The sequence below is a fragment of the Thalia democratica genome, chromosome 1 (genome assembly GCF_965202585.1).
Source record: "Thalia democratica chromosome 1, ktThaDemo2.hap1.1, whole genome shotgun sequence".
Taxonomy (NCBI): Eukaryota; Metazoa; Chordata; class Thaliacea; order Salpida; family Salpidae; genus Thalia; species Thalia democratica.
In genome coordinates, this window is record NC_139165.1 from 35,414,013 (window position 1) to 35,440,645 (window position 26,633).

General features: G+C 26.1%; 1 protein-coding gene across 1 annotated transcript; it reads left to right on the plus strand.

Annotated features, from left to right (window-relative positions):
• Positions 1 to 20,577: 20,577 nt before the first annotated feature.
• Positions 20,578 to 25,916, plus strand: LOC145844451 (uncharacterized). Its single transcript, XM_082951855.1, has 4 exons — positions 20,578 to 20,775; positions 22,893 to 23,035; positions 23,269 to 23,422; positions 24,671 to 25,916. The coding sequence occupies exons 1-4, from the start codon at positions 20,584 to 20,586 to the stop codon at positions 24,908 to 24,910; spliced, it is 729 nt and encodes a 242-aa protein (XP_082807981.1). The 5' UTR covers positions 20,578 to 20,583; the 3' UTR covers positions 24,911 to 25,916.
• The last annotated feature ends 717 nt before the right edge of the window (positions 25,917 to 26,633 follow it).

Consider the following 26,633-nt stretch of genomic DNA (forward strand, 5'->3'; position numbering starts at 1 on the left):
TGCCAGCACAACATATATTCGTGCAACGCTTCACATAATTTTTAATGCTGATTATGTCTTGTAAAGCAATTTTGCATAACAAGCAGCTTATTTGTAATTTAGGTGTGTTGCAACACCTTTGAAATATACCTCTACGTCATACACAACGTTATAGTATCGATAGTATTTGCCTTGTTTATAAATGAAAAGATGTTAATATAGTTTAGAGGGAAGCTTATTACGTAGAAAAATGAGAGAAGGAAAAAACAATTGAGATAATGATTTCTTGCGGACAATATAAATTCACCATAATAATCTTATAGATAATATCTACATGAGCATTTTTTATTAACTTACAATTTATAAAAAAATTGAGATGTGTTTAAGTTAGTTTTAAAACTTACTAAAATATAGGAATTTTTAATATTTAATCATCGCTGTTTTAATAAACATTCTTTTAGATCTTTTTTTTTACATTTATAATATTATTATTTAACCTGCATGAGCATATTTCACTGTTTTTAAATGTATATTAATTTTAGGATGCTACCTTTTAAACATTTTTGTAGGAATTGAAACCTTGTAATTTTAGTTGCGAGAATTTAAATTGTCATGTAAGCATATCTTACTTTTAAATGATTTAAAGTTACTTTTTAAAAAATGAAGTTTACTTTTTAATTCTTGTTTCATTACTTTACTTATCGTTTTAAATACAATTGTTATTAAACATATTAAAACCATGGAATAGGTTTTAAGTTTAACTAAAATGCACAAAAAAAGTATAATTTAATAGTACTAATATTTATAAAAACATTAGAAAAAAAAAACTACGAAGTTTTTTAAAGCAATACTGAGATGTAAAATTAAAAAAAAAACTGATTTAAAAATAATTCTAAAATATAAAATATAAAATTAAAAAAAACCTTCTAGTGCAGTCACGAAAAAAAAAAGCTTATATTATGCTTATATACGCTTTTTTTACTCAAATAAAAAAATTGCAAGTACAACATATTTAGTCGAAATTTAAAAAAGTTTTTCATGATAAAAATAATTTAGTATACTTACCACACAACTAAAGTTAGCAACTCGTACATGGCAACTACAATGACTTAAATAAATAAAAATACAGTATACATTGGGGTGTATCTGTTGCCCCGACATTTGAATTTCGCTTAGTTTATTTTTTGTAGGTGGGAAATTCGCAAAGCTCGTGTTGGCTTTCGTGCATTTCGGGTGTTCGACTTATTTCTATAGGTTTTAACGCATGTGCGTAACAGAAGAAGGTTTACTGTTTCAAGTAGTTCTATTTTGTTTTATTTTTAACAGTCGAAAATAAATTATTTACCGTCGACAGATGTAGAAAAAGTAAAACTATGGCTAATGTTCTTAACAGGTATAAAAAGAAAATCAGTAATTTATGTATTTCCATGTTTTTAGTTTTTTTGTGACTTAAGTAATTTATTAAAGTTTATTGGTTGTTTTTAAGAGTATGCAGAACTTGATCAATTTATGCTACTTAATTTGATATCATTATGTTATACAAACCAACCATAAATTAGTTTTATCTAGTGTATCTCTGTTCTTGAAACAAATTCGAAATGACCTTTTTTTTACTTTTAGTCAACTGCTAGTTTATGAACGAAAACAAATTTAAAAGTAAAACTGACTACTGTTAGTAAACTAAATTGTTTAAGCTACTAAGTTAATTAAAAAAATGTGTATGTTATATAATCTGTAAACATTTTAATACTTTTTCTGTATTGTCTTCTTTTGATCAAAACTTTTTAAAACGTTTTTTTTTACTTCTTTTGTTTTCTATATTATATAACTATTAACTAGTATAGCTGCTAAAATATTTAGAAAAACTATCGTAAAAAAGTTCATTTACTACACTTTATTTATTTTAATAAAACACATAAACATTTTGTTTTCTATTTTATACTTTCAGAACAAAATTTTAAGAAAATTTAGTTTTAATCAAAAAGTTTTTTTTACTGGTAGTTTTAGTGAATAGTGATATTAAACTTGTACAGGATACTTATAAAGTGAACTTTATAACAGTTTATAATTTGACAGTTGTGAGCTATGTAAAACAAAAAACTATTTTAAGAAAGTATCTTGTAATATGAGTCAGTTTAAATAATTTTGTTATTTAAAAAGAGGGAATTATAATTAAAGCGTACATTAAAACATAAACAATCTACTCGTATTTCTTAACTAAATTAAACAGTAAATGTTTTTCTACTAAACTCAAATCATTTCAACATTTTGCTTTTAAAGAAAATTGAAATATGTTTTAATTAGAAAACAGATTGAAAATCTATAAAAAAAAAAACTTTTTAAAATTAATGTAAAATACTTCAGATAGCGTTGTGCTGCTTTTGAAAACGTAAGGGTTAGAACAGAGGTCAGCAAACTGCAGCACGCGGGCCAAACGCGGCCCTCAAAGTCGAAATCTGCGGCCCGCGAGCTCCTTTTCAGTCAAAATTATACATTTTAAAAACAATAAAAACTTAAGATTTTCTAATAACAAATTACAGCTAGGCTCTTAATTCAATAAATACTTTTTATTAATGCTCTAATTTTGTTTAATTTCTCATATTTTTATCTTAAAAAATATTTCTTTACTGATTACTAGTATATTTTCTAAAAAAATGCGGCCCTCAAAAGTGTTTTTCTAAGAAAATTGGCCAGAGAGTTACAGAAGGCTGACGACCTCTGGGTTAGATCGTCGAGAGAATAAAAAAGCTGGTGAATATTGCACCAATGCGTCGCTGATTTGTTTAATTTGTGGCGTTAAACGACATAAACTTTTTAAATTTTTCAAAATTAATACGAAACCAGGGATAAAATAAAAAAAGCAAACATATTGTTAATAAAAAATCTAAAACAACTGTAATTCTTAAAACTTTAATATATTAAGTTAACTAAAAAAATAACTAATTTAAGTAATATAATATTAAACGATTAGCTTTTAATAATTTTATTATTGTTTTTATAAACCACTTAGTATTAATAAATTTTTTTATAGTTACTTATAAAAAACCAAATTTACGTAAATTTAAAAATAAACAGTGAAAAGAAACATACTTTTGGGTGAAAAATATAAGAAAAAACAAGAGTGATTAAATGTTTATGTTTAAACTAAGCAAAATGATAAGAGAACCTATAAACGCTATAACTTAATCAGTTTCAACAAAAACAATGGTATTTAGTATATTTTGTATATAAAATAAATAATAAAACGTCGTTTAAACGTCATATATAGATCAATTTTTTGTATGTAAATATCAAAATACTATTTATAGATGGTTTGATGAGAAGTTAGTAGAAAAAATAAGTATAAACAAAGCTTAACGTTTTAAGAGACATAAAATCACTTTAATAATATTTTGAATTCTACTTATAACCCTTTAATACATAAATGACAGGATATTAAATATATGGTTTTAACAGGTTTATCAAAGGAATTAAATCGAGGTGAACATTCGTACATTCAAAAACTTTTTTTTAAATTCTTATTGGTTTGGTTGATAACCCGTTTAATAATAAACTTTATTAATTGTTTGTACTTTTGATAAAAAAAAAATATTTGTATTTAAGCTGTTTTCATGGAAAACACTCAGAGAAAATTAAATGTTTAGTAAAAAATAGCACAAAACGCTTATAAAACATTTTACTCAAGGTTTTTATCAATTACAAACAAAAAATATTAAAAAATTATTCAAGCAGGTTTTTACTATAAACTTACAATAAATATTTTTTTTTGCGAAAAAAAACACAAAAATATAATTTAAAAGGTTTTAAAATTATTAATAAACAAAACTCAAAAAATAATTAAGAATTAGTTTTAGAAAGGAGTAAATTTTATGAGATCCATATAAATTAGACATAAAATGAGTGTAAGGAGTAGGCGTAGGATTTCAAAAAGTTTATTAATTGTAGGTTAAAATATTAAGCTTATACTTAGGCATAACAGTATAAATTATAGTAACTATTACTTTTACTTAGTTTAAGTAAGTCAATTATCTTGTTTGTTTTATGTATTATCTTGTTGTGTGTATCACGTAAAACTTTTGTTGTTCTGCATTTTTGTAAATAGCAAGAATTATACTTAATAAAATATAATGAATAAATTAATTCAAATATTGATTTAGTTGGTTTGTTATGTTAACAAAATAGGTACATAATTAATTATATTATCATATTTTTATTGAATTAACAGTTATGATAAATTTCAATGCAAAAACTTTTGAAAAACTGTTAAAACGTTTACATTTATAAATGCAAAACTTGCAGCTATTTAACAGGCATCATGGACGAGCAGTTAAAGAGGCTTATCTTTGCTTAGAAACTTCTGTGTTGGGGTACAAAGCTCACCATTTGCACTTTTATTTATCATATAACTATGTAAGATAGCACATATAAATAAAAAAATATATAAAAAGTCTCTTATTATTTATCTTTTACATTCAAATAGTATATTTAATAAGTCCGAATCCGTGTAAAGTAAGGATAAGTTTAAAGGCATAAGGTGGTTAAAACACTTTTTTCACAATGTGATCATGTTATATATAGTTTTTACTAAGCCACAAGATGCTATTTACAGATTAAAAAAATTCAAAATAATTTTTGAGATAAAGCCGGTCAAAGTCGGAGGCAACAATAAGTTCATTATGGGAGGCACAACTAAAACAGAAAATAACTAGATATCACTAAGAATATATCTTTTCCTAGGTTTTTTGAGATAACTACCTCAAATTTTTAGGAAATGTTACCTTCAATATTTAGAAAAGTCTTTTCAACAAAATTTTAGAAAATTAAAAATTAATAGCAAAAAACAAATGTTTTATATTTTATATAATTTTGTTTTAATAATTTTAATATATTTTTGCGACAAAATTTTTAAATCTTGCAAGGAACATTTCCTAGAAATTTGTGGTAGTAATCTCAAAAAACCTAGGAAAAGATATATTCTTAGTAATTTCTAGTTATTTTCTGTTTTAGTTGTGCCTCCTAAAAGGAACCTAATGTTGCCTCCGACTTTAACCGGCTATATCTCAAAATTTGTTTTGAATTTTTAAAGTATGTAAATAGCATCTTGTAGCTTATTTAAAACTATACAAAACAAGATCCCATTGTGAAAAAAGTGTTTTAACCCCCTATGCCCTTAAACTTATCCTTACTTTACACGGATTAGTACTTATTAAAGATACTCTTTGAATGTAATAAATAAATGTTTTTTTTCAAATTTGTGCGTACCTTACACGGATGCGTACTTCTTAAAGATACCCTTTAAATATAAAACTTAAGTTTTAAAAATTTAGTGCGTACCTTACATGGATGTAACCCCCTGACCTCAACTGTACTTTCCTTTTGTCTTTTGGAAGTATTTTCTTCTCGCTTACTTATTGAAAGTATCATAGTTATATAAATACATTGAAGTGATTGGCTTTTAACCCCCTACACCCTTAAACAAAAAGATCTTGTGGCAAATCAGAAATCTGTTGTTCAAACAATGTTTTAGATCCAAAACAAAGTTATAAAAACAATCAGAGGCCTGAGTTACCCTGTGAACTTTATTTTATACATTTAACCTGAACTTAATTAAAACTAACTATAACCGTAAATATTATAAGCTAATACTTTAAAAATTAAACTTTACCTGAATGAATAACTGACCTTTAACTAACCAAAAACTAACTCAAATTTTTCAAACCAAAAACTATTTGTGTTTCACAAATAGCATTTAAAATGTTTTTATAAACTAACTCTAACATGAAAAACTTTACCTGAATGAATAACTGACCTTTAACTAACCAAAAACTAACTCAAATTTTTCAAATCAAAAACTAACTGTGTTTCACAAAAAGTATTTAAACTTTTTTTATAAACTAACTCTAATATGAAAAACTTTACCTGAATGAATAACTGACCTTTAACTAACCAAAAACTAACTCAACCTTTTCAATTTAAAAACTTATGTACATATTTTAAAAGTATTTACAAATAAAAATAATTCTTATTTGTGTACCTAACTGAAATTGTATTGTATTTGATGTATTCTTAACTGTAATTTTTGGCTAAAACATTATATTTTATAAGTACATAAATTGAGTTATATATCATAAACTAATAAAATTCAAAAATTTAAGAGATTTTATTAAACAATATAAAGCAATAATATCATTTTAATTATTTAAATTGATTATCATATTGTTAAACAAAATCAATCAAATACTTCAGTTTGTAATAAATAAATTTCATTCTTACTTTGTATTTAAAGCTTGTTAAAAACAAAATATAATTTTAGGTTATACAAATTTGGCATAAAACATTGATGATTAGCCTAAAATATTGGTTAGAAAGACATTAAATTCTATATAATTTCAGCTTAACATTGGTGCATTTTCATCTTAGGTAATTACTGTGAATTTTTATACAAAAATAATGGACTCCACCTTATAATAATATAATAACTTAATAAACTTATAATAACCTTATATTAGCAGTAAAAAAATAATCCTACGTTAAGTTATTATTTAATAATTTTTTCTCATCCTAGAGATGTATTACAGTTAAATTGTAAAAAAATTCTGAAACTAGTAAGGTTTAATATTTGAGAACAGACTTTAGAATTTTAAACCAAGTGTTTTGCTAACTTATAACAACTTGTGGTGCCAAAATATGATAGATCAGCCAATCAGCGACACCCGTGTAGAATATTCAGCCCGGCATTGATAATTTAGGCGATGTTACATCACCTTTAAAAATTTGAAACCAGTAGAAATAATTTTCAATATTAAAATTAAGTTTACACTATTTGTTTATAACTAGCACGAGTATTCAAAAACTTGTGATGAAATCATTGGTACGTCTGCGATTAAGACGACCAAATTAGTGACATAGTAGTGAGCTTTTTTTGAACTATGTTCACGGTTGGATAGTTTTATCTTTATGAAAATAGATCAGCCAATCAGCGACACCTGTGTAGAATATTCAGCCCTATAAAAAAGCTCACTACTATACTATGTCACTAATTTGGTTGTCTCATTTGCCGACGTATCAATGATTTCATAACAAGTTTTTGAATACTCGTGCTAGTTAAAAACAAATAGTGTAAACTTGTTTTTAATCTTGAAAACTACTTCTACTGATTCCTAATTTTTAAAGGTGATGTAACATCGCCTAAATTTTCAATGCCGCTGTAATAGACTTGCACATTCAACATACTGAACAAGTTTGTTACAATTTGATGCTTCACTAAACTTGTGCTTGCATCTTACAGCTTCTTGCGGTCGACTTCAAATCTAGCTGTATAAATATTAGCATACAAAGCTGTTTGGCAGATTTGGCAACTTTGGCAATTTATTATTTGTCAAAGGGTTTTGAAGCAGTTTACTGTTTTATGCAGCTTTTAAGAAAAGTTATGGCTGCTTGATAGAAAGCTTGAACGTTTGTACAAATGTTTGTATTTAAACAATCTCGTTAGTTTAACTTTGCTTTCAATGCTGTTGTTCAAAGATAGATAGTACTCAATTTAAAAAGAACAAGTTAATTTTACTATAAAGCAAAATTTAATATGTTAAACATTAAACTGATCTAACAATTTTTTCCGCTGAATTTCAATATATTAACACTGTGAGAAAGTATGAAAAACACTATTTGGCTACATGTTTAATACATTTATGAACAATTTATAGAAATGTTTATCACTCTAGCTATGTATTGTAATAAAAAAATAACTGATTTTATTTCTGAAGAAATTAATAGACATTTTACAATTTCGTGAAGTATATTATAGAAAAACTAAATTCAAACTAATGTTGTAAATATATAAAACTAACTAAAAAGTATATAACAAACAAAGTAACAATAAACTGAATTTTGAACAAACTTAAGTTATAAATTGAACTTTGAAACACGTTTGAAATAACTTTACAGTTAAATTTGAATTTTAAAAAAAATTTTCAATAACAAAAATTAAACATGTTAAAATCATTAAAACTAATTGATCAGTTAAAAGTTGCGAGATTTTAAAGGATTATGACGTAATATGAAAATTAGTATATTATCATTTTAAAATTTAATGTGATTTAAAGTGTTGGTTTCAAGTTTAATCAAGTATAAATAAATAGCTAAACATCTTATACATTGAAATTTTTATAACAGCTATTATTTGACACTAACTATTTTTTAAAACATACGTTATTTTCTGCTTATCAAAAAAACAATACAAATAATTATTCAATTTTTATGTATACTATAACATATCAAATGATAAATTAGCAAAATGCGTCGGTCACAATGTAAAAGATACTTAGATTTCAATGCAAGTTTGTTTCTAAAGCAGTTAAAGTTTTGTATAAAGTATCCGATTTCTAAAACGATAGTTTAGTATTTATGATTTAATCTACATAATTATAACTGAGAAAATTCTTAAACTAAACTTGAATTAAACTAATTCAATTATGTATTACAACGAACATTCTAATAAATCTTTTGCTATTAAGACTTTTAATCGTATAAACTTTCACCCGTTTTTGTTTACTTTCTCCTTCAACATATAGTAAAAGTAAACTGTTTAAAGTTGATTTTCTTTTATATTTTCTTTATTTTAATTGAGCTTGAAAATTTATTGCGATCGTTGATATAATTATTTCAAATATGTAAACTATAGAAAGAAAATATATTTTTTGCAATATTGAAAATATCACTTTTTTCTTATACACAATTTGTAAACTTATTAGTAGATACAAATAAGTCTTTAGTTGATTGAAAAATTACAAATTTTTAAACTTTAATTAACTTAAAAAGAAAAATAAAAAGAAATATACAGACTTGTATATGGTTCGTACTTATTAATTATAATAGATAGAATTAAATATTTTTGTTACTTCTTAAGCTTTTAACAATCTTAACATTATGCAAAAAAAAATTAACTTGGGTTTAATAACCGAAAGGTTTCTTTATACACCTGGTTTTAAGACCAACTTTTTTCGCGCTTGTTTTTATCGTTCAACAAACAATTAAAAAATTCTCCATTTTAATCACCATAGAAGTTTTTTTTAATGTCCAGTTGAAAAAACCATAATTGTGGTAGTATCAACGGAGATTAATGTATAAGTGTAAACCCTAATTCGCGGGTTGATGCTAAATGGAGTTTTAAATGTATTTGCTTAAGGTACACTAATTTTGAAATTAAGTTGTGAGTTGAAGAATAGCTGAAAAGTACTTAAAGCTTGTGTCTTTTAATACTGACTTGATTGATTTAGCAAACTAATCTTGCAAAACTTAATTTAAAAGACTTCATCTGGGTCCTCTGTAAAAATTTTCAATGGACGAACTGAAAATATTAGTAAAAAACTTTACTAAGGCTAGTTCAGCTCAAGTATAAAACCATATTTGATATTTTTACATAAATTCTCTGAACTTTACCGGTAAGCCATTTAATATCAAGTGTATTAAAAAAATTAAACTTATTGTAACACAGACTGTCGAATAAATAAATACTAATTTATAACAACAGTAAAAGTTAATAATGACTCATCTTAACAGAATATGCTTGTTATATCTTGTCAGAATATGTTAAGAGAATATCTTAACAGATACGGCTCGCAGAGCATAAGTCCCAAAACCTTCAAAGCAATTTAATAAAGTTAATCTACACAGGTTACTCACTTCATCTAAGTTACTAACACAAAAGTTTCAAAGTACCCCCAAAAATAGAAACTCATTAAGATAAGCTACATGGTTTCAACAGGATGCTGCAGTTCAAAAAATTTTGTTAATTCAATGTTCATGTTACAAAACTATAAATAATAAGACTCGCTGAACTAAGGCGGGTTTATTAACAAAATATCAAAAAATATGTACGAACATAGTAACAGAAAAACGAACAAAATTTTTCATGAAAACGTAAAAAAATGTTAATGAAATTAAAATCTGTTCCAGTTTGCTATTGCATGCTCATTTCTTCAACATTCACAACCAATAGTTTCCATCTTGATTAGCAACGTCTTCTTCCTCGTCATCTCCTTTAATATAGTTATTGATTTTCTCCCAACTTTCAAATACAGCCAATGTCACTCTTTTGCCAGTCCACTTATAGTAACCGTTGTCTTCGTTTATTTTGTCCAGCTTGAAGGCTTCGGTGTTGTCACGGAAATGCGGGTCGTCAAGCGGTAGGTTGCGTATAAAATAAAAAGTGTGAGGAACCGTTCCCTTCGGATAAATTGTGACAAAACTGAGAGGATCAATAGCGTTATTTACCATGTATCCAACATCGGGAGTATGATCAACATTGTACGGAACTTCGAATCCGGTTTTTTCTTCAACCACCCTCATGGCACCTGTGAACGTGTTTTCACCTTCGGCAAGTTTGCGCTTTGGAAAATCGTACTTGCCCGAGTGAATTTTTTGAAGATAAATTGTCTGGGAATCAGCATCAAGTAGAATACCGCCAACAATGTGAGGCTTATTGCTGGAAAATAAAATTGTTGCTTAATGGTATAAAAATTTATTCATCTTAATTTAATTAAAAATAAAAAAACTGTTTCGATAATTAAAATACTCAGTTTGAGATACATATTTTGTACATAAGTTATACCGATGTTAAATGCAAATCAAAAACCTTTGTTTTTATAATAAGTTATTTATGTTATAACTAGCCAGAAACAATACTATTTTTGAATAAGTTATCAGTCAGAGACGAATCAAACCTTTTATTATCAGCACGTTTAAGACAAAACTTCTTGACTTGACTCAAACAATCCATAACAACTTTTGTCACCTTCAACCGTGTGTTACCGTACCATCCGGTTTTTTTGATCCTGTCAATGTCGACGTACTTGACTTTGAACTCTTTCGACAGTCTGGCTAATTTCGGTGCATCCGTGGGAACGTTGACCACGTAATACAAGGTGTGGATAGCCGTAACGCTGTGTCTCACCGGATCAAGTACAATTGGTCTTGTTGGCCTCATTTCACCAAACATTTCCTTCCAACCGAACTCCTGCTTAATTCTCGCTTCAGCCTCCTGCAACGATCGATTTTCATCTACCGCTTTTGTTTTCGGGAACCGGAGATGGCCCGTGTACTTGTCTATGACCAGGAGCATCTTGGTGCAAGTCGGATCGAGCAAAATCCCGCCCACCTTTCGCTGCTTTTTGTGAACTTCTTCATTACTGTGATGCATTGTTGATTCAATGTATAAAGATTATAACTCAAAACGTGCTGTTTATAAGCTTGGTTTAATATTTTTAACTCCATATAAGTGATTTAATGTTAGATATAAAATTTTAATCTTAGTTGTAGATTTTAGAAAGTTTAAATTCATATTTGGTACTAAATTTCTTATAGTGTAATCTTATTATTTTAATTTAAAATAAGTTATTCTAAAACATATTTAAAAGTGTATATCTAAAGATTATAAAATTTGTTTATTTAATAATCAAGTTCAATTTTTTTTTTGCTTATATTTTTTTGCATTTTAACTTCAGTTTATAAACTAAGTCAATTGAAACAACATACATTCTACTAAAGTCATTCATTTCCATAACACCTGCCAAAATGTTAGGATTCCTGTCTTTGATTTTGTTTAAAAACTCGTTATACTTATTAACTTCTTTTCTTCTGGTTTGAGCATCGAATGTGTCCAACAACTGATTATAAGCACTTCTTGCAGCTCTAGTAAACTCGCTGTATTCAATCGCATCACAATCTTCAAATCTTCTCAGGTGCCGCCTGTAAACTCTTGGTAACATTTGATCGTAAAGACGCTGTTGAGATCTGTCCGGATCAAAAGTAAGTAATGATTATTTATTATTTTATCTGTAATTGAAAGAATACGTTGCCTGTGGGAATATTTAAGTGGCCTTAGATTTTACCTGACAAAACAAAAATCGGCAAAAATTTTATAACAATTTATGTTAACTAAGATGATAGCTTTTTTTAAGACTTACTGTTTATGCACTCAAATTTTCACTGTTGATCAAAACAATCAAAAAAACTAAATTAAGAAAATGTCATTAATTAAATAAATTTTGCATACAGTCAATATTTAAGTTAAAGTTACAATTAACTAGAATTTTTACTTAATTCGAAACTGTCTGACAAGTCAAAACTAAGACTAATTGAGAAATCTTAAGAACTAAATATAACTTAATAAGAAAAAAAACTTTTTTAAATTTAAGAACAATTAAGTTAGTTTGACAAAAACAAGTATCAACTTTTAACTTAATTACGTTTTATAATAGAATTACAAGGCTATAAACTATGGATAAGTAAAACAATAATCAAACAACTCACAGTCTAGCAAAGTTCTTGCAAGAAAGTTTCCTTTCAGTCCCATCAAGAAGCTTGAATTTTTTATTCATAAGTTTCGGATACATTTTATCAAGTTTCACCAGAAACTGCTGGAATTTACCCTCTTCATTCCTACTACGCTGCAATTTACCTTTCTCATTTATGGAACACTGACCTTTCAACCTTCTTATAATTACCCTGTGAGCTCTTTTTGCTTTGTTGTCAAATTGGTAAAAATCAGCATGTGATTCGCGTTCATATTTTACAAAAAATCTCTGGTACACTTCATCCATCCAAACTTTTTTGATATGCATTTTCAATTTTAATACAAAAACAACTGTATTTAATTTTAAAATTTTTAGAATAAATTTTCTATAAATAACTTAACATTATAGGTAATGAATCTTAACTAGTTTTTAGCGAAACAAGACTTAATATATTAATACTGAAAATCTAAATTTAAGATATACTTTTTTTAATAAAAAATGTATGAAATAAAACTATTTCATTTATTTGAAGTTGACTGAGTTTTAAATAGAATTTATGAAAACTAACCAATTAAATTTTTAAAAAGATTTAAATAAACATTTATTATTGTATTCAATATTTTTTACATATTATATGTTTACTGTAAATTTTTTAAATATTAAATTTTTGAGTAAAACCCAAATACTTAGTCTGTTAAATATAAATAGAACTAATCATTACCTCACAATTTAAAGTTTTAAAATGAAAATTTCAACAATTTAAGAAGCTGATTTGTTTCAAAACTCTCCCTAAACTGCTTGAAGTAAATTAAAGTAGCTGCCTAATTTGGTTGAAAAAAGCTTCACCACTGGTTTTCTAGAAAACAGTTAAAGTAAACACTAAGTTTTATAATCAAGTAAACGTTTTACAATGTGTTTAATTTATATATTATATAGTATATGGTACGCAACTAATACATAAATAAGTAGTATATTAAATTTATAACGCATAATATTAACCAATAGTTTATAATTTAAAATGTTATGACTAAGACTACTAAAGCAAGTAGCTCATTAGTTTTAAGTTTTCTCTAAACTGTATGAAGTGAATTAAAGTAGCTGCTTTATTCAGTTACTTTAATCCAAAAAAGTGTGAAAAAAATTAAGCATATTTTTGACAAACTTCACAGTTCAGTTTTACAGAGATAAGCTGTTCAAGTTTTAAAATCTGAGTGTCTAAGCTGAAAGACAACAAAAAAACCTTGCTTTTAAGTTTTAAATTATAAGTTAGATAATTACTTTAGTACAACAAAGCTTCAAAGTTTTAACTTCAATGATAAAAAAGTACGTAAGTTTTTTTTTAATTCAAAGCCTAAATACAACAGTTTAAGACGTTTCTCATTCAAAAACGTTTTATTGAACAAAAACATGTAAAATATATTTCAGTTAACCCTTTTCAATTACTACTGCTAGCAACTAATTTGAAAAATTAATATTGAGCAAGTAAACAACTTTAACTTAAATCCGTCCAAATTCGACAAAACTTTTGCAAAAAATACAATTTCTAGAACCGTTAGATTTAGGCAAACTTTATGAGAAATAACTTTCTTTAAGAATATCAGATTTACTTACAAAATCTTAGCTATATAACACTTATGTTCCAGCTTACAATGTATTTAATTTATATTTACTTATAAAAAATACTTATTACTTCAAGCTACTATAATAGTTTATTTAACAGTAAAACTAGTCAATAAAAATTTATTTTTACCATTACAGAATTTTTTGTTAAAAAACAGTCGTAAGTTTGTTATATATTTTATTAAAACTCTTAAGTTAATATACTGGAAATTAATTAAGCTATTGCTAAAGTTTTTCAACCATACTTTTTGTTTTATTTCAGTCTTTCGCATTTTTCAAATACTAAAAATATATATAAAGGAGAACAAATTGAAATTTATAAGTACTCATTTTTGGAAATTTACAAGCACCTATTACATAAACAAATGATTTTTTTTTAGTTTTCTCACAAATAATATAATTTATCTCCATAAACTCATATAATGTTTTAAATACGAGACAAAACAATTACCTTCTTATTATTCTCTCGCTTGATGACGTAACTATTACCTACACACTTATTGAGAAACACATGCTTGATTCAAAATGAAAGCAAAACATAATAGCTGCGATAGAAGGTCCACAGTACTTGTATTTTTTGAAAGGTGATGAAACTTCACCTAAAAGTTAAATAAGCAGCTGTAATATACTTGCACATTCATAATGCTGAACAAGTCTATTACAGCGTGATGTTTCACAAAACTTGTGCTAGCATTTTACAGCTTGATGCTTCACAAAACTTGTGCTAGCAATTTACAGCTTGATGTTTCACAAAACTTGTGCTAGCATCTTACAGTTCGATGCTTCTCGAAACTTATGCTAACATCTTACAGCTTTATGCTTCACAAAACTTGTGCTAGCATCTTACAGCTTGATGCTTTTTGAAACTTGTGCTAGCATCTTACAGCTCGATGCTTTACAGAACTTGTGCTAGCATTTTACAGCTTGATGCTAATTTTGTTGCTACATCTAGCTGCTATTGAAGAATGTTGAGGGCAAATTGTAAGCAATTACCTGCAACTAAAGACTTATACAGTTAGTTGCTTGTGAAGCATTACAGCCGAGCTGTGTTGTAACAAAGGAGCTTGCTGAATTTTAAAAGTAAAAAGCTTTGTTGTGACTTGTGAGTCAATCTGTACTGTTTGAGGCGGTCGCTTTCAAAACTTTCGGCAAGTTAGAGGGAAAGCTAATATTTTATACCGCAAATCGTTTTCTGTTGCTCAATTATGAGTCTTTTTGTTGCTCCCTCAGTATTTTTATTCGTCATTTGTTTTTTGGATGTAAACTAACAATTTAGAACTTTTAATTGGTTTGTATAAATCTGATAAGATTTGCTTTAAAACTTCAAGTTATACATTATTAAGTTATTTCTTGTAAATAGTTTTAGTAACGGTTTTTTTATTTAAGTCGCTTTTTTGAATTTTTTTAAAGCACAATGTCTTACGTATGAAATCTATCGAAAGCTTTTTCTAAAATTTAATTAAGATTTTTTTACAGTTATTAAAACAAAGCTTTTTTCTCCTCATCTCCTAATTACCTTACTTAAGTACAGTTGCAATAAATCTTCCAAAGTAGTAAGTAGTAAAAATTATAAATACAACAATTTAAAAATTTTTAGAAATGAAAAAATATCTTGAAATCGAACTTTTTTTTTAAATCGAATATATAATTAAGTACGTTAATAACTTAAAATAATTAGTATATTTAATTAGCCAAACAATATTCTTTCATTTTTATTAAACGTACTTTGTATTCTCTTATTATTCCTTGTTCCATTTATCTATAGTTTTTTCTTAGCTATATCTTCCAGATCCAGCTAGTGGAAAACTTCAGATGTTGTACCAATACACAACAAAGGTATTAAATACAGCCCTTTTTAATTACAGACAATATCTTTAAAAAGTAGATTTTACTGAACTTTTAAACATCTAATATTTTAGAAAGTACTTGATCACTTTTTAATGATATAATTTAACATAAACAAATTAATTTTCGCAATAAAGCTTCTTGTTTTGAAATATTAGATTGTTTGCACTCATAACTGGTTTTTTTTGACCAATAAGTTTACTAAAGTAATTTGAATACATAACAAAAAAGTTTTCGACTCTCTTATTTGTTTAAACTGAAACATTATCCCATTACTAATTAAGAATAATCTAGTTACTTGCTTTAATAAGTTTTATCACGGAAGGACCCAAAAAGTAGTTTTAGTTAAATATTTTCATGATATCTAATTGGTTTAGTAAGGTGTACTAAGGTCATTTTGATTTAATATATGCATATAACTTGTATTGTTTCAGAAGTTTATCCTAACAGAAAAATTATCCTCTAGACAAAATTAAAATTTTTAGCCTATCTATGAAAACTTTACATATGTTTCTAGATAAGATTTATTATTGACTTTAAATAAGAAATTTTAACTGATACTCTATAACATTTCCTGTTCTAAATATTCAAAGAAGTACTTTTACCTCTAGTGACTTTGAAATTAAAAAAAAACACTAGTTTACCTTCAACTAAATAATTAATTATTTTAAACTTATATTGCTAAAAATTTAAGATGAAACCACCATATCAATAATATTTTTAAAAGTATTTAATACTGCATCTTTCAAGTTTTGAAAAATCAGAAACAGAGTTTTATAAACATCTTTTCAAAAGGCCTGCTCTGAAGAAAATAAAAAAACTATGGCCCCCTCTATCAAGATTTCCTAAAAAACTACCATTAAAACTGAATAAGATTTTTTTTAAGTCATCGACTTTAGAATACCTAGTGTAAGTTTCAAATTATGACCTGTCGACTTGGTAATATTTTATACATAAAAGGAGGGAAGAAATGCAACATCTCGAACAATTTTTACCTGCGATCCGACTTTCAAATTGTAGATCACCGGACACCGACCTTCCTCTGTCCAAACGTGATCTCCAATCGTGAGTGGACAAACGCTGGTACTTTTTAATTAGTTTTCTTTTTAATTTTTACTAAAGATTTTGCTGTATATGTAGTTGTACGATATAAAAATAAGGTTGTTATGAATAAAATAATTACATTAATAAATTTTCTTTCAGGATTAAGTTATGTTTAATATCGTATAAAATTGAAAGTAAACTGCATTGAGTTTATCATTTTATGTGTTTTTGAAAATTTAGTGTATTTACAGTTGCATGGCATGGAATCAGCTTTCTGAAAGGCGCACTTATTACTGCGCTTGTTCCAGCTTCCAATGACGTATTGCCTGCCAATTTTCACCAAAGCTTGATTGCCATGAATCACGCAGTCATCATGGATGACCAAACTATCGCCTGCGACGATCTTCTGTCTAACGCAGACCTTGTTGCCCAAGGAAATTTAAGTTTACGAAAAAACAGGGTAGGTTTCAGTTTCTATTTTAATATAGCTATATGTTGGTTAAAGCTGAATGATAAACAAATGATTTATCACAAAAACAACTTACACTATGTCTCATACATGTACTCGTGCATTCTATCAAATAGCCAATTTTTAAATTAGACGAAATATAATGTTAGGATTAAAAATTTATTACAGCAGTACCATACAAACACCCTTTTCAAACAATTTATGAGAAAGTTTTATTTAGATCATTTTCGAAGATATAATGACAGTCAAAAAAATGGTTTTTATGTTGTTATTAAGATTTGAAGAAGTCAACATTCTAGTTTCTCCTAATTGTCGTTAGTATTTGTTTAGAAATTTGGGATAAAGTAAAAATTTTGAACCACTACATTTAGAGAAGCTTTGTTTACAAATAAGCTTTAACAAAAAATATTAAATTCGACTGTAAACTTAAGATTTCAGTTAAATAGTAAGTATGATCTAGCGAAGGATACAGCAGCTTTTTAGTTGTTATTAATTTTAAAACTTTATTTTTAACCAAAAGATATTTTTTTACGACAATCTTTTTTTATAATTCTAAACTGTATACTTTAAGCTAAAAAGTATATCGTCACACAGATTGCTTTGCAGACCCCTGCTATAGTGTTTTGCAAGCAAATTAAATGTTGTACAACTAATTGATTATTAGTTAGGGGATATTTTATTACAAAGAAACCAGAAAATGCATTTGTACTACACTCATGTCATAATAATAACAAACATTGCAGAATAAATCTTGTTTCTTAACCTCTTGTTGAGCTGTTCTATTTTTTTGTTTTAGTTTATAAGAACTATAAGGTGATAACTGTACCAAAATATAATAATATTTAGACCACATTGTTTTAACACTACAAAGTGTATGATAGGTCTTAAAACACAAACCTGATTTGTATTTTGATTCATGACTTTTCCTTTTTTCAAATATTGAAAATATGTTCACAAAAGCCATTTCACCTAAAATCAAGACGATTAAATATTATGGCATAAACAGGATTTAAAAAAAAAAAATTATATTTGTTGTTCCAAGGGTAGGAGTTTGAGACTGACTTAAGTCTTTTCAGCCTCAAAAATGAAAAAAAATATCTTAGAAATGTGTTTTCAAATGTGTTTTATGGTTACAATTTTCAATGTTTTTGAATAAAAAACTTGATAAACAGTTTTGATCACTTTATAAATTATGAATAAAAACTTTATTTCAAAAAAAAAAGTCAGGAAAAGAATTTTTTACTATAAAACTCGACCTTATTTTTTGATAATCTTTTTCTGTTGAGCATAGGGCTCTTTCAAAAATCTCTTACTTTTACAATTTTCAATGTTGTTAAACAAAAACCCACACAAAATGTTTTGCTCTGTTTAAAAAAATCTGTTTTGTTTTTTTATTAATTTTCATTTTTTCTTTTTATTTTCACTATTACCCCTAATCCTTACCCTCTGTGGGTAATTTAAAAAAAAATTTAATGTATTTTTTAATTATTATTATTTTTCATTATTATTTTTATTGTATAGTTTGCGCCTCCCATAAGGAACCTATTGTTGGCTCCGACTTTGACCAGCTATATCTCAAAAATTATTTTGAATCTTAAAGTCTTTAAAAAGCATCTTGTAGCTTTGTAAAAACTATATAAAATAAGATCAAAAACCAAAAAAAGGTGTTTACCCCCCCCTGTGCCCTTAAAAAACACATTTTAAGGTTTTAGAGTATCTTTTTAATGTTTTTATACTGGTTAAGATTGTTTTTTTTTACCTAAAACTTAATTTTGTACTAAAAATAGACCAAAAAAAATTTTATTTTTAAAAACCTCGAAGAAAGTTCTCAAAAACTAGTGGCTATCAAATGTCTACTAGCTTCTACATTTTTAAAATCATTAACTTTTGATTTTTAGAGATGTTATAATTTATTAATATTTAAAAGAACTTCCAAAAAGTGAATTTTTGAAAAATAGTATTAACATTAAGGCTTATAAAGTTTAGTATATTTTTTTGTTAGTGAAAAATATTTAGACCTTCTGTTACATCTATGCATTTTCTTTTCCTACTTAGTATTCAAAAGAAACTACAGGTATTGAAACCTGCATACAGTAGATACTAAATGATTTGTTTAATACTGTAGCACCCATGCCCTGTAAACTAGTTTTAAAGCATATTAAGGACATAGAGAGGGGGGCAACACTTTTTTAGCAAATATTGACTTAAGTATTTATCTGAAAGCTTTAATTACAAACTGCAAGCCAGTTTTATAGAATTTTGAAAGTATCATTTAACTTTTTAGATATTTTATTTTTTATAAAAAGTTTGTGATATAAACGCATGGACAGCAAATTTTTTGGATCAATTTGCTCAGAAATTAAAAATATAAATAAAAGTATATCTCCTCCTTTGTTTTTCAAGCAATCTTCTTCAAAATTTCAGAATATGTTCCTTATATTATAAAAAAGACAATAGTGATTAAAATAATATAAAAACTATGAATGTTGATAATTTTGAAAATAAAAAATTTTGACAAAAATATGAAAAAAAATACTGATTTTTTAAAAGTATTTTTACTTAAAATTTTTAAAATCCAAATTAACGTTTTTTGTCATTGTATAAAGATTAGACTGTAAAATTTTGAAGAAGATTGCTTGAAAACTATGGGAGAAAATCAATTTTAAATGGAATAGTCTTTTTTTCAGTGTTTTATATTTCCCTTTCATTAGGGAACCTGTTATACAGCCAGACTTTGACAAGTCATGTATCAAAATTTAAACTGAGTTTTTTAAAACGGTAAAAAGCAACTTGAGCCTAAGTAAAAACTCTATAAAATAAGATAAACTTGTAAAAAACATGGCTTACCTACCCCCCTTATGGCTATAAGTATTAACAAAAAAAAATTAGTACTGTTGTCTTGTTTTTGATTTTAAATAATTATTAACTATTGTACTACTTTTTTTTCAATTGTTATATTTATGTTAATTTTTTTTTAGTTTTTTTTAATAACTTTTGTTTTAGTTTTTTAAACTGTAGTTTAAAATATATTATTTGAACTTTGTATTACTAATATTGTTTCTTCTATTTTCTTAGCAATCAAAAAAAAGTTTATTATTTAATAGTTGTGCTTGTAACACTTGTATAATTTGAAATTTATTTTAGTTTAAATTCTCCCAAAACTCTTAAAAGTTTTCAAATTATAATAAAATAGTACTAGTTATTTAAATAAAGAAAAAATTCATAAGTTGTTATTCAATAATCTAATTATATGAAGAAAATAAAAAGATAAAGAGCATTATTTTTTTAGAAGAGTTTTATTAAACCAATGTTTTTAAACAGATAGCATTAATTATGTTTTTAAGAAAAGTTCACTTACTAAAAGTCCCCAATCCTCCAATTGCCCGGCAGTTATCTCAAAACCAGCAGTTTAAAAAGACTGCTGCCATGAAAATGTGCAGGTTTATTGAGATATTTGCTGGTAGCATGTCAGATAGAATCCGCAACGCTGTCACCACTGCCTACCTCAAGCTCACGTTGGACCCGGTGAGTGTTTGTTGTGTATCATTAATGCTTACAGTAATAAAAATATTGGCGTGTACTGTAAAATAGACTGGTAATTATATTTTGTGTTATATTTATAAGTTTGTAAATTGTTGTATTTTTGATCAAAAACAATGTAAATAGGTTTGAATTTGACTATTTGTGTGATTTATTTTTCTGTAAATGGAACAGTTTTAATAGTAATTATCTTTCATTGCAGTGATTACAGCTAAAAAATCTTTACTTTTTCATCAGGCACACTCAGATAAACTAAGCATTAAATTTCAGAACAATATAATTTTTGGAACAAATATTTATTTTTTTATTTTGATTTGATATATAGTTAGACTAATTATTTTGACTGGTGCTTTAAAGCCTATATGTGTAAAAAATTCAATTTAGTAGTCATTGTTTTTTTTTTAAGTCTGTAAGTATAGATACATTAATCTCAAAGTTATTAAAAAAAAAACTGTCAAATAATAAGTAGTAGTACTTCTTATTGTTAAAGTTGAAAATTACTTAGCTTAAATCTTACACTTACTAAAGTGAGACAGCTGTAATTTATATTAACCAGAATTCCTGGAGAAACCTGGAATTTGTGAAATTAAAAAAAAATCCTAAAAAAACCTGGTGTTTAGACCAAAAATCACTAAAAATCCTGGAATTAAAAAAAAATTCATCTGTTTTGTTCTGAAGTAGTAAAATGTTTGATTTGACACAAAAAAACTATTGTAAAAGTAAAAAAAAAAATGTCATCATCAAAACTAAAAGACACATTTTAAGTAGTTTTACAGTATATTTTTAATATTGATATACTATTTATCACATTTTTTACCTCAATTAGTTTTAAATTAAAAATGGACCCAAAAACATGTAATTGCAAAAACCTGGAAGAAATTTTGAAAACCTGAAAGTAATTTCTCAAAAAAAACAGTTATAAGTGTGACAATACATAAGGTCATTGTGACAAGTTTTAAATTTTTAGAAACTTATATTATACTTAATGTGTTTCAATTACTGCCTAAAAACTTAAGCTTGATTGAAATTTCCATTGAAACAATTCTTGTTCTATATTCTTGGTAGCCATAAAACCTAAAATCTTTGAAAAACCTGGAATTTGTTAATTTAGGATATTAAAACGTGGAATTTGATAAATTTTGAAAAAAAAACCTGGAATTTTGAATATAAATTACTAAAATGCCTCAAAAAACCTGGAGTTTTAAACAATTTTTACATGTTAAGTTTTAAAATTTTGATTTGACACAAAAATCTATTGTATTAATAAAAAAATTATGTCATCATTAAATTCATTTTTGTTAATAAATACATTTAAAGAAGCTTTAAGATATCTCCAATGTCCTTATAATATTTAACACAGTTTTTAACCTTAAACTTAATTTTAAACTTAAAGTGTACATGAAACTGTATAATTTTAAATACCTAGAAGAAATTTTAAATCCTGGAGAAAATTTGCCAAAATCATTTGGCAACACTTTATATTCTTTATTAAATAATTTGTTTTGAAGTTATAAACAAAACTTAAATAATATGTAACTAATATTCTATACAGATTATTCTTTCAGCCTTGGTTTATTTTTTTTAATTTTAAACTTGACTGCTTATAGCTTTTGATCAATTTAAAAGTTTCAAAATAGTGTATAAAATATAAGAACTTTAATTATAGAGAGATTTTTAAATTAAAACTAGAGTTTTATATGCAAAACATTAAAAAAAAAGACACTTAAGTCCTTATCCACCTTCCTTTTGTATAAGAAAAACTTTATAAAATTAACTGAATCTTAATCACAAAATAACTAAATCATATATACTGAATGTTAAATTTTGTTCATTACCCATGTACAAAATTTTATATTTTGTAAAAAATTTTTTGAAGTCTCCTTTACGGCCTTTTTAATTATCAGTAACACACCAATAATTAAAATAAACATTTTTCTGATAATTTCACTTATAAACTCAGGCTGATTAGTTCAGCTATTATGTTAAGGTTGCTTTTGTTTTGATAGTTAAACAATTGTTTTTCTATTATATTAAAATATTTAAGTATCAAAATAGTCAGTACCATTGAACAATGTTAAACAGTTTAATATTTAATTAAACAGGAGTTCTCAATGAAAGGGTTCCTGGAGGCTTGCCCGCTTGCCATCCAGAGTGTGGCGCAGACGCTCAACGAATATGAAAATGAAGAGAGGGACAACCAACTGAGCCAATTGATGAGTTGGAACTGCTCGTTCCAAGTTTCCAGGTAATCTAAGAGGTTTATATAATGTACAGCTATAAAAAATGTAACAAATAACCTAGGAACTTTAACAATGGTAAATGATTAGGTTTGTTTAAACACATTAAACTCAAACTCAACTGAAAACTACAATTTTTCACAGTTGATTTTTTTTAAGTCTGATTTATTAAAATTTACACAAATATTAGCAATAGGGGTTTAGTTAAGAACAGTTTTATTAAATTGTTTAACGCATCCAGGAGGTGGGACGACCTGGAGGTGCAGCAGAAGAGGGAGGTGGCTGAGATGAACGTGGACGAGATGAAGATCATCCACCCGAAGATGTTAATTCACAACGACGTGGAAGACGAGAGGAACGTTGTGAAGTTGAGGGTGGAAGCTAAAATGTTCCAGGTTTTTATTAAAAAAAATTCCTTGGTTTGTTTTTATCAAACCTTTATGTTAACTTGATCTTGTCTCACGGCATAAGAAAGTCCAGACTTAGTCTCTGTAGACTTTAGCTTATTTTTATTTTGATAGTTTACTTAGGTATTAATTATTGTTAGTACACATTATTTATTGTTCAAGTTATACAGCTAAAATATTTATGAAAAAATTATTTTTTCAAGTGAAAATAGTATACAACTTTTACTTTTTAGGTCAGTTTTGAATTTATTCTTAATTTACTATGTTTATTTTAAGTGTTATTACTTATTTTTTAAGTTAAAAATAATTAACTGGATACAAAACATTTTTTTATTTTCTTCAATGGATCATTTAAAAAAAATACCAAAAAATAAAAGTTGAAACATTTTTGTGTTGAAAAGTGCTCTTTTTCACGTTTTTTTACATACAGTAATCCAAAACAAAAACTTGTTAACAGTTTAAATCTTTTTTTTATATTCATTATGTAATGGGTAATATTTTCAAATAGATTTATTTTATTTTCGATGAGTTTTATAAAAAATAACTTTTTCCGTATGTTTTAAGAACTTGAGTGTAAGCCCTGAAAGGTTCATAATGTTGTAAATTAGTTAATTGTATTTCTGGTTGTCATTGTATTCAGAATTTTCAATTTTTATATCTAATACTTTTATTTTTAGTTTAAGTGTTCATAAATAAATATATATACATATATATAACAACTATCTTACTTTTAACTGTTTTTAATTACTGTTATAGGTTTACATAAAAGTTCTAATATGCAAAAAAAAGTTATTTGAAACAAGCAAATATTTAAAGTCTAAAAAAAAGTTGAAAGCATTTTGATAAAAGTTGTGAATTGTTTTATCCATATACTTTAAAAATAAGTCATATAAGTATTAATACAGGTCCTAACAATTACTTTACATTTATGATAAGTCTATAACAAAATTATTTACATATACTAAATTAGCATTTAAAATTTTTAGTAAGCAATAAACTTTAACACCAACTTAGATAACTGTCCATATATTTAACTATCGAGATCATAGATCACCCCGCAATTGAGAATTTATTTATTTTTTGCAATTTTTTAATACCCTATCATTCAGATACTTTATTCTTTTTTATGAACCTAACGTATTTTTTATTTTTAATTTCAAATCTTTTTTTCTTTTGCAGTTAAATAATAAGTGTTTTACTTTCAACTGACTTCAATAAATTTCATTAACCGATCAGGTCATAGACTCCCGCATCTGGGAGAACTTCATCGACACGGAAACAATCAGCCGTGAGATGGCCAAGTACGAAAAGTACTCGCCACCGGAGAACCACATGATGGCCAAATCCCTGCTTGAGAGCATCAGCGTCAACTTCATCAAGATGGAGCGGAACCTGACTGATGACGGGGACTGGGTGTTCCTGTCGCTGGACCAGTGGCCCAACCCGAGAAGCTTCGCCGACTCTTTGAAGTTTTAAGTTTTTATTTTTTTGTGACTCGTATAAGTTTTTCCTTGGAACTTTGTCTAAAATTCGAATTTGAATCTTTTACGTTTTGTTTTTGCATTTGATGAAGGTTTTAAAAAGAATGATTGAAATAAGTTGCTTTAGTTTGTTGTAAATAACCAAGTTGTGAAAATTGGATCTAAAGTTGATTTAGAAACTACAGTATTTTTACACAACTTGATTATTTAATTTGTAAAAGGTATCTTAAAAAATAAACCTTATAAACTATTTTTGATTAAGGGTTTGTTTAAGTTTATAAAAGTCTCATTTAGTTGTAGTATAATCAATCATAGTATCAGGTAAAGCCTTGACTAAATGTATTTTTTGAAGTAATAAATATATTAGCATCACATGAAATTATTATCTAAAAATCTTATTGTTTAAACGGTTATTTTAATTGTAATTGATGTGTTTTGTTGTTGATTTGTTTAATTTAAAATTTAAAAACGTGTGATTTTTTGATAACATATTTTGTTTATTAAAAACAATATTTATTTTAAATAAAGTTTATTTGCATTTAAAATCTTTAAAGATGTTGTTTGTTTTGAGTAGAAATATTTCGACCTTACTAATTACTAATATGCTTTAAAATATTTTATGTAAATGTTTATGCTCTAAATACTTCTGCACAGTTTTATCTTTGAATTTAAATGTTTTTTATTACTAAAGCAACTTTGCCGTAGAACTTTTGTTGGTGACTTTTAGTTTTTAAGGATTGCATCTGTTTACTAATTCATAAAAGTAAAGCTTTATATGGTGTTCATTATTGCAATTTTTTTTGCTGTGTATGAAGTTTTGGTGACAAAAATCTTAGCACAGTTTTTCTTATTCTTATTAAATAAAAGTGTTTGAATTTAATAAGTTTAACTTAAAACTATAAATAAAACTTGCTTTTACTTTGGTGGCTGAGTTTAAAAAGAATTGTTTTAAATGTAAGGTTTTTAAACAGCATTTGTTTAAAGAACAAATATATAATTTTTAGTACTTGAGAATCTTACTTCATCTAACTATTTTTATAAATTTATTTTTCAATACTTTTAGTAAACTTTAAATTTTAATGTTTGTTGCTATTAAAACTGATTTACTCATACAATTTGTCAACAACTTTGTTTAATATTTTTTAAGGAATATGTATAGTAAAAACAGTAATGAAAAAATATTAACAATTTTAAAAATGCTTATACATAAATTACAGTGTTTTTAAACTAAGTATGTTTTTAATTTTTCATATAAAGTATTTTCTAGTCTAATAAATATTGATAGTTATCTATTAAAACTTTCACTTAAAATAGAAACTTGGTGGTATGATTAGCTTTCTTAATGTTTTACTAGAAAAAAATATTTCCTACAGTGGCGATTTTGATGACGTTATAAGAAATATGTAGCCTTGAGTATAGCTATCACTCAAAATTAGTTGTACAGTTTTAAATTATATTTTTAACAGAACCTATAAAACTAAAAAGTATAAAAAATATTATTTGAAATAGTTAAATTTGATCTGCCCACATACGTCATCATCATGTGTTGCTTGGATACCAAGTTTACTTTATTTCAACTCAGGAACGTGTCTAGTTGTTATGGAAGTATTTACCAGAAGCTATGAAAGTTTAATAGTTGCATTAAGTGTTCCGAAAATTAAGACTTTTCCGCCTAGTATTATTCACTTGTGAAAGAATAAATAGACATGTATATTCAG

Excerpts from the sequence above, each read along its gene's own strand:
- LOC145844451 (XM_082951855.1), top strand. The coding sequence starts at position 20,584 with ATGTTTTTAAGAAAAGTTCACTTACTAAAAGTCCCCAATCCTCCAATT. Across the intron at positions 20,776-22,892 it reads TCAAGCTCACGTTGGACCCG|GAGTTCTCAATGAAAGGGTT; the intron begins GTGAGTGTTTGT and ends TTAATTAAACAG. Across the intron at positions 23,036-23,268 it reads TGCTCGTTCCAAGTTTCCAG|GAGGTGGGACGACCTGGAGG; the intron begins GTAATCTAAGAG and ends TAACGCATCCAG.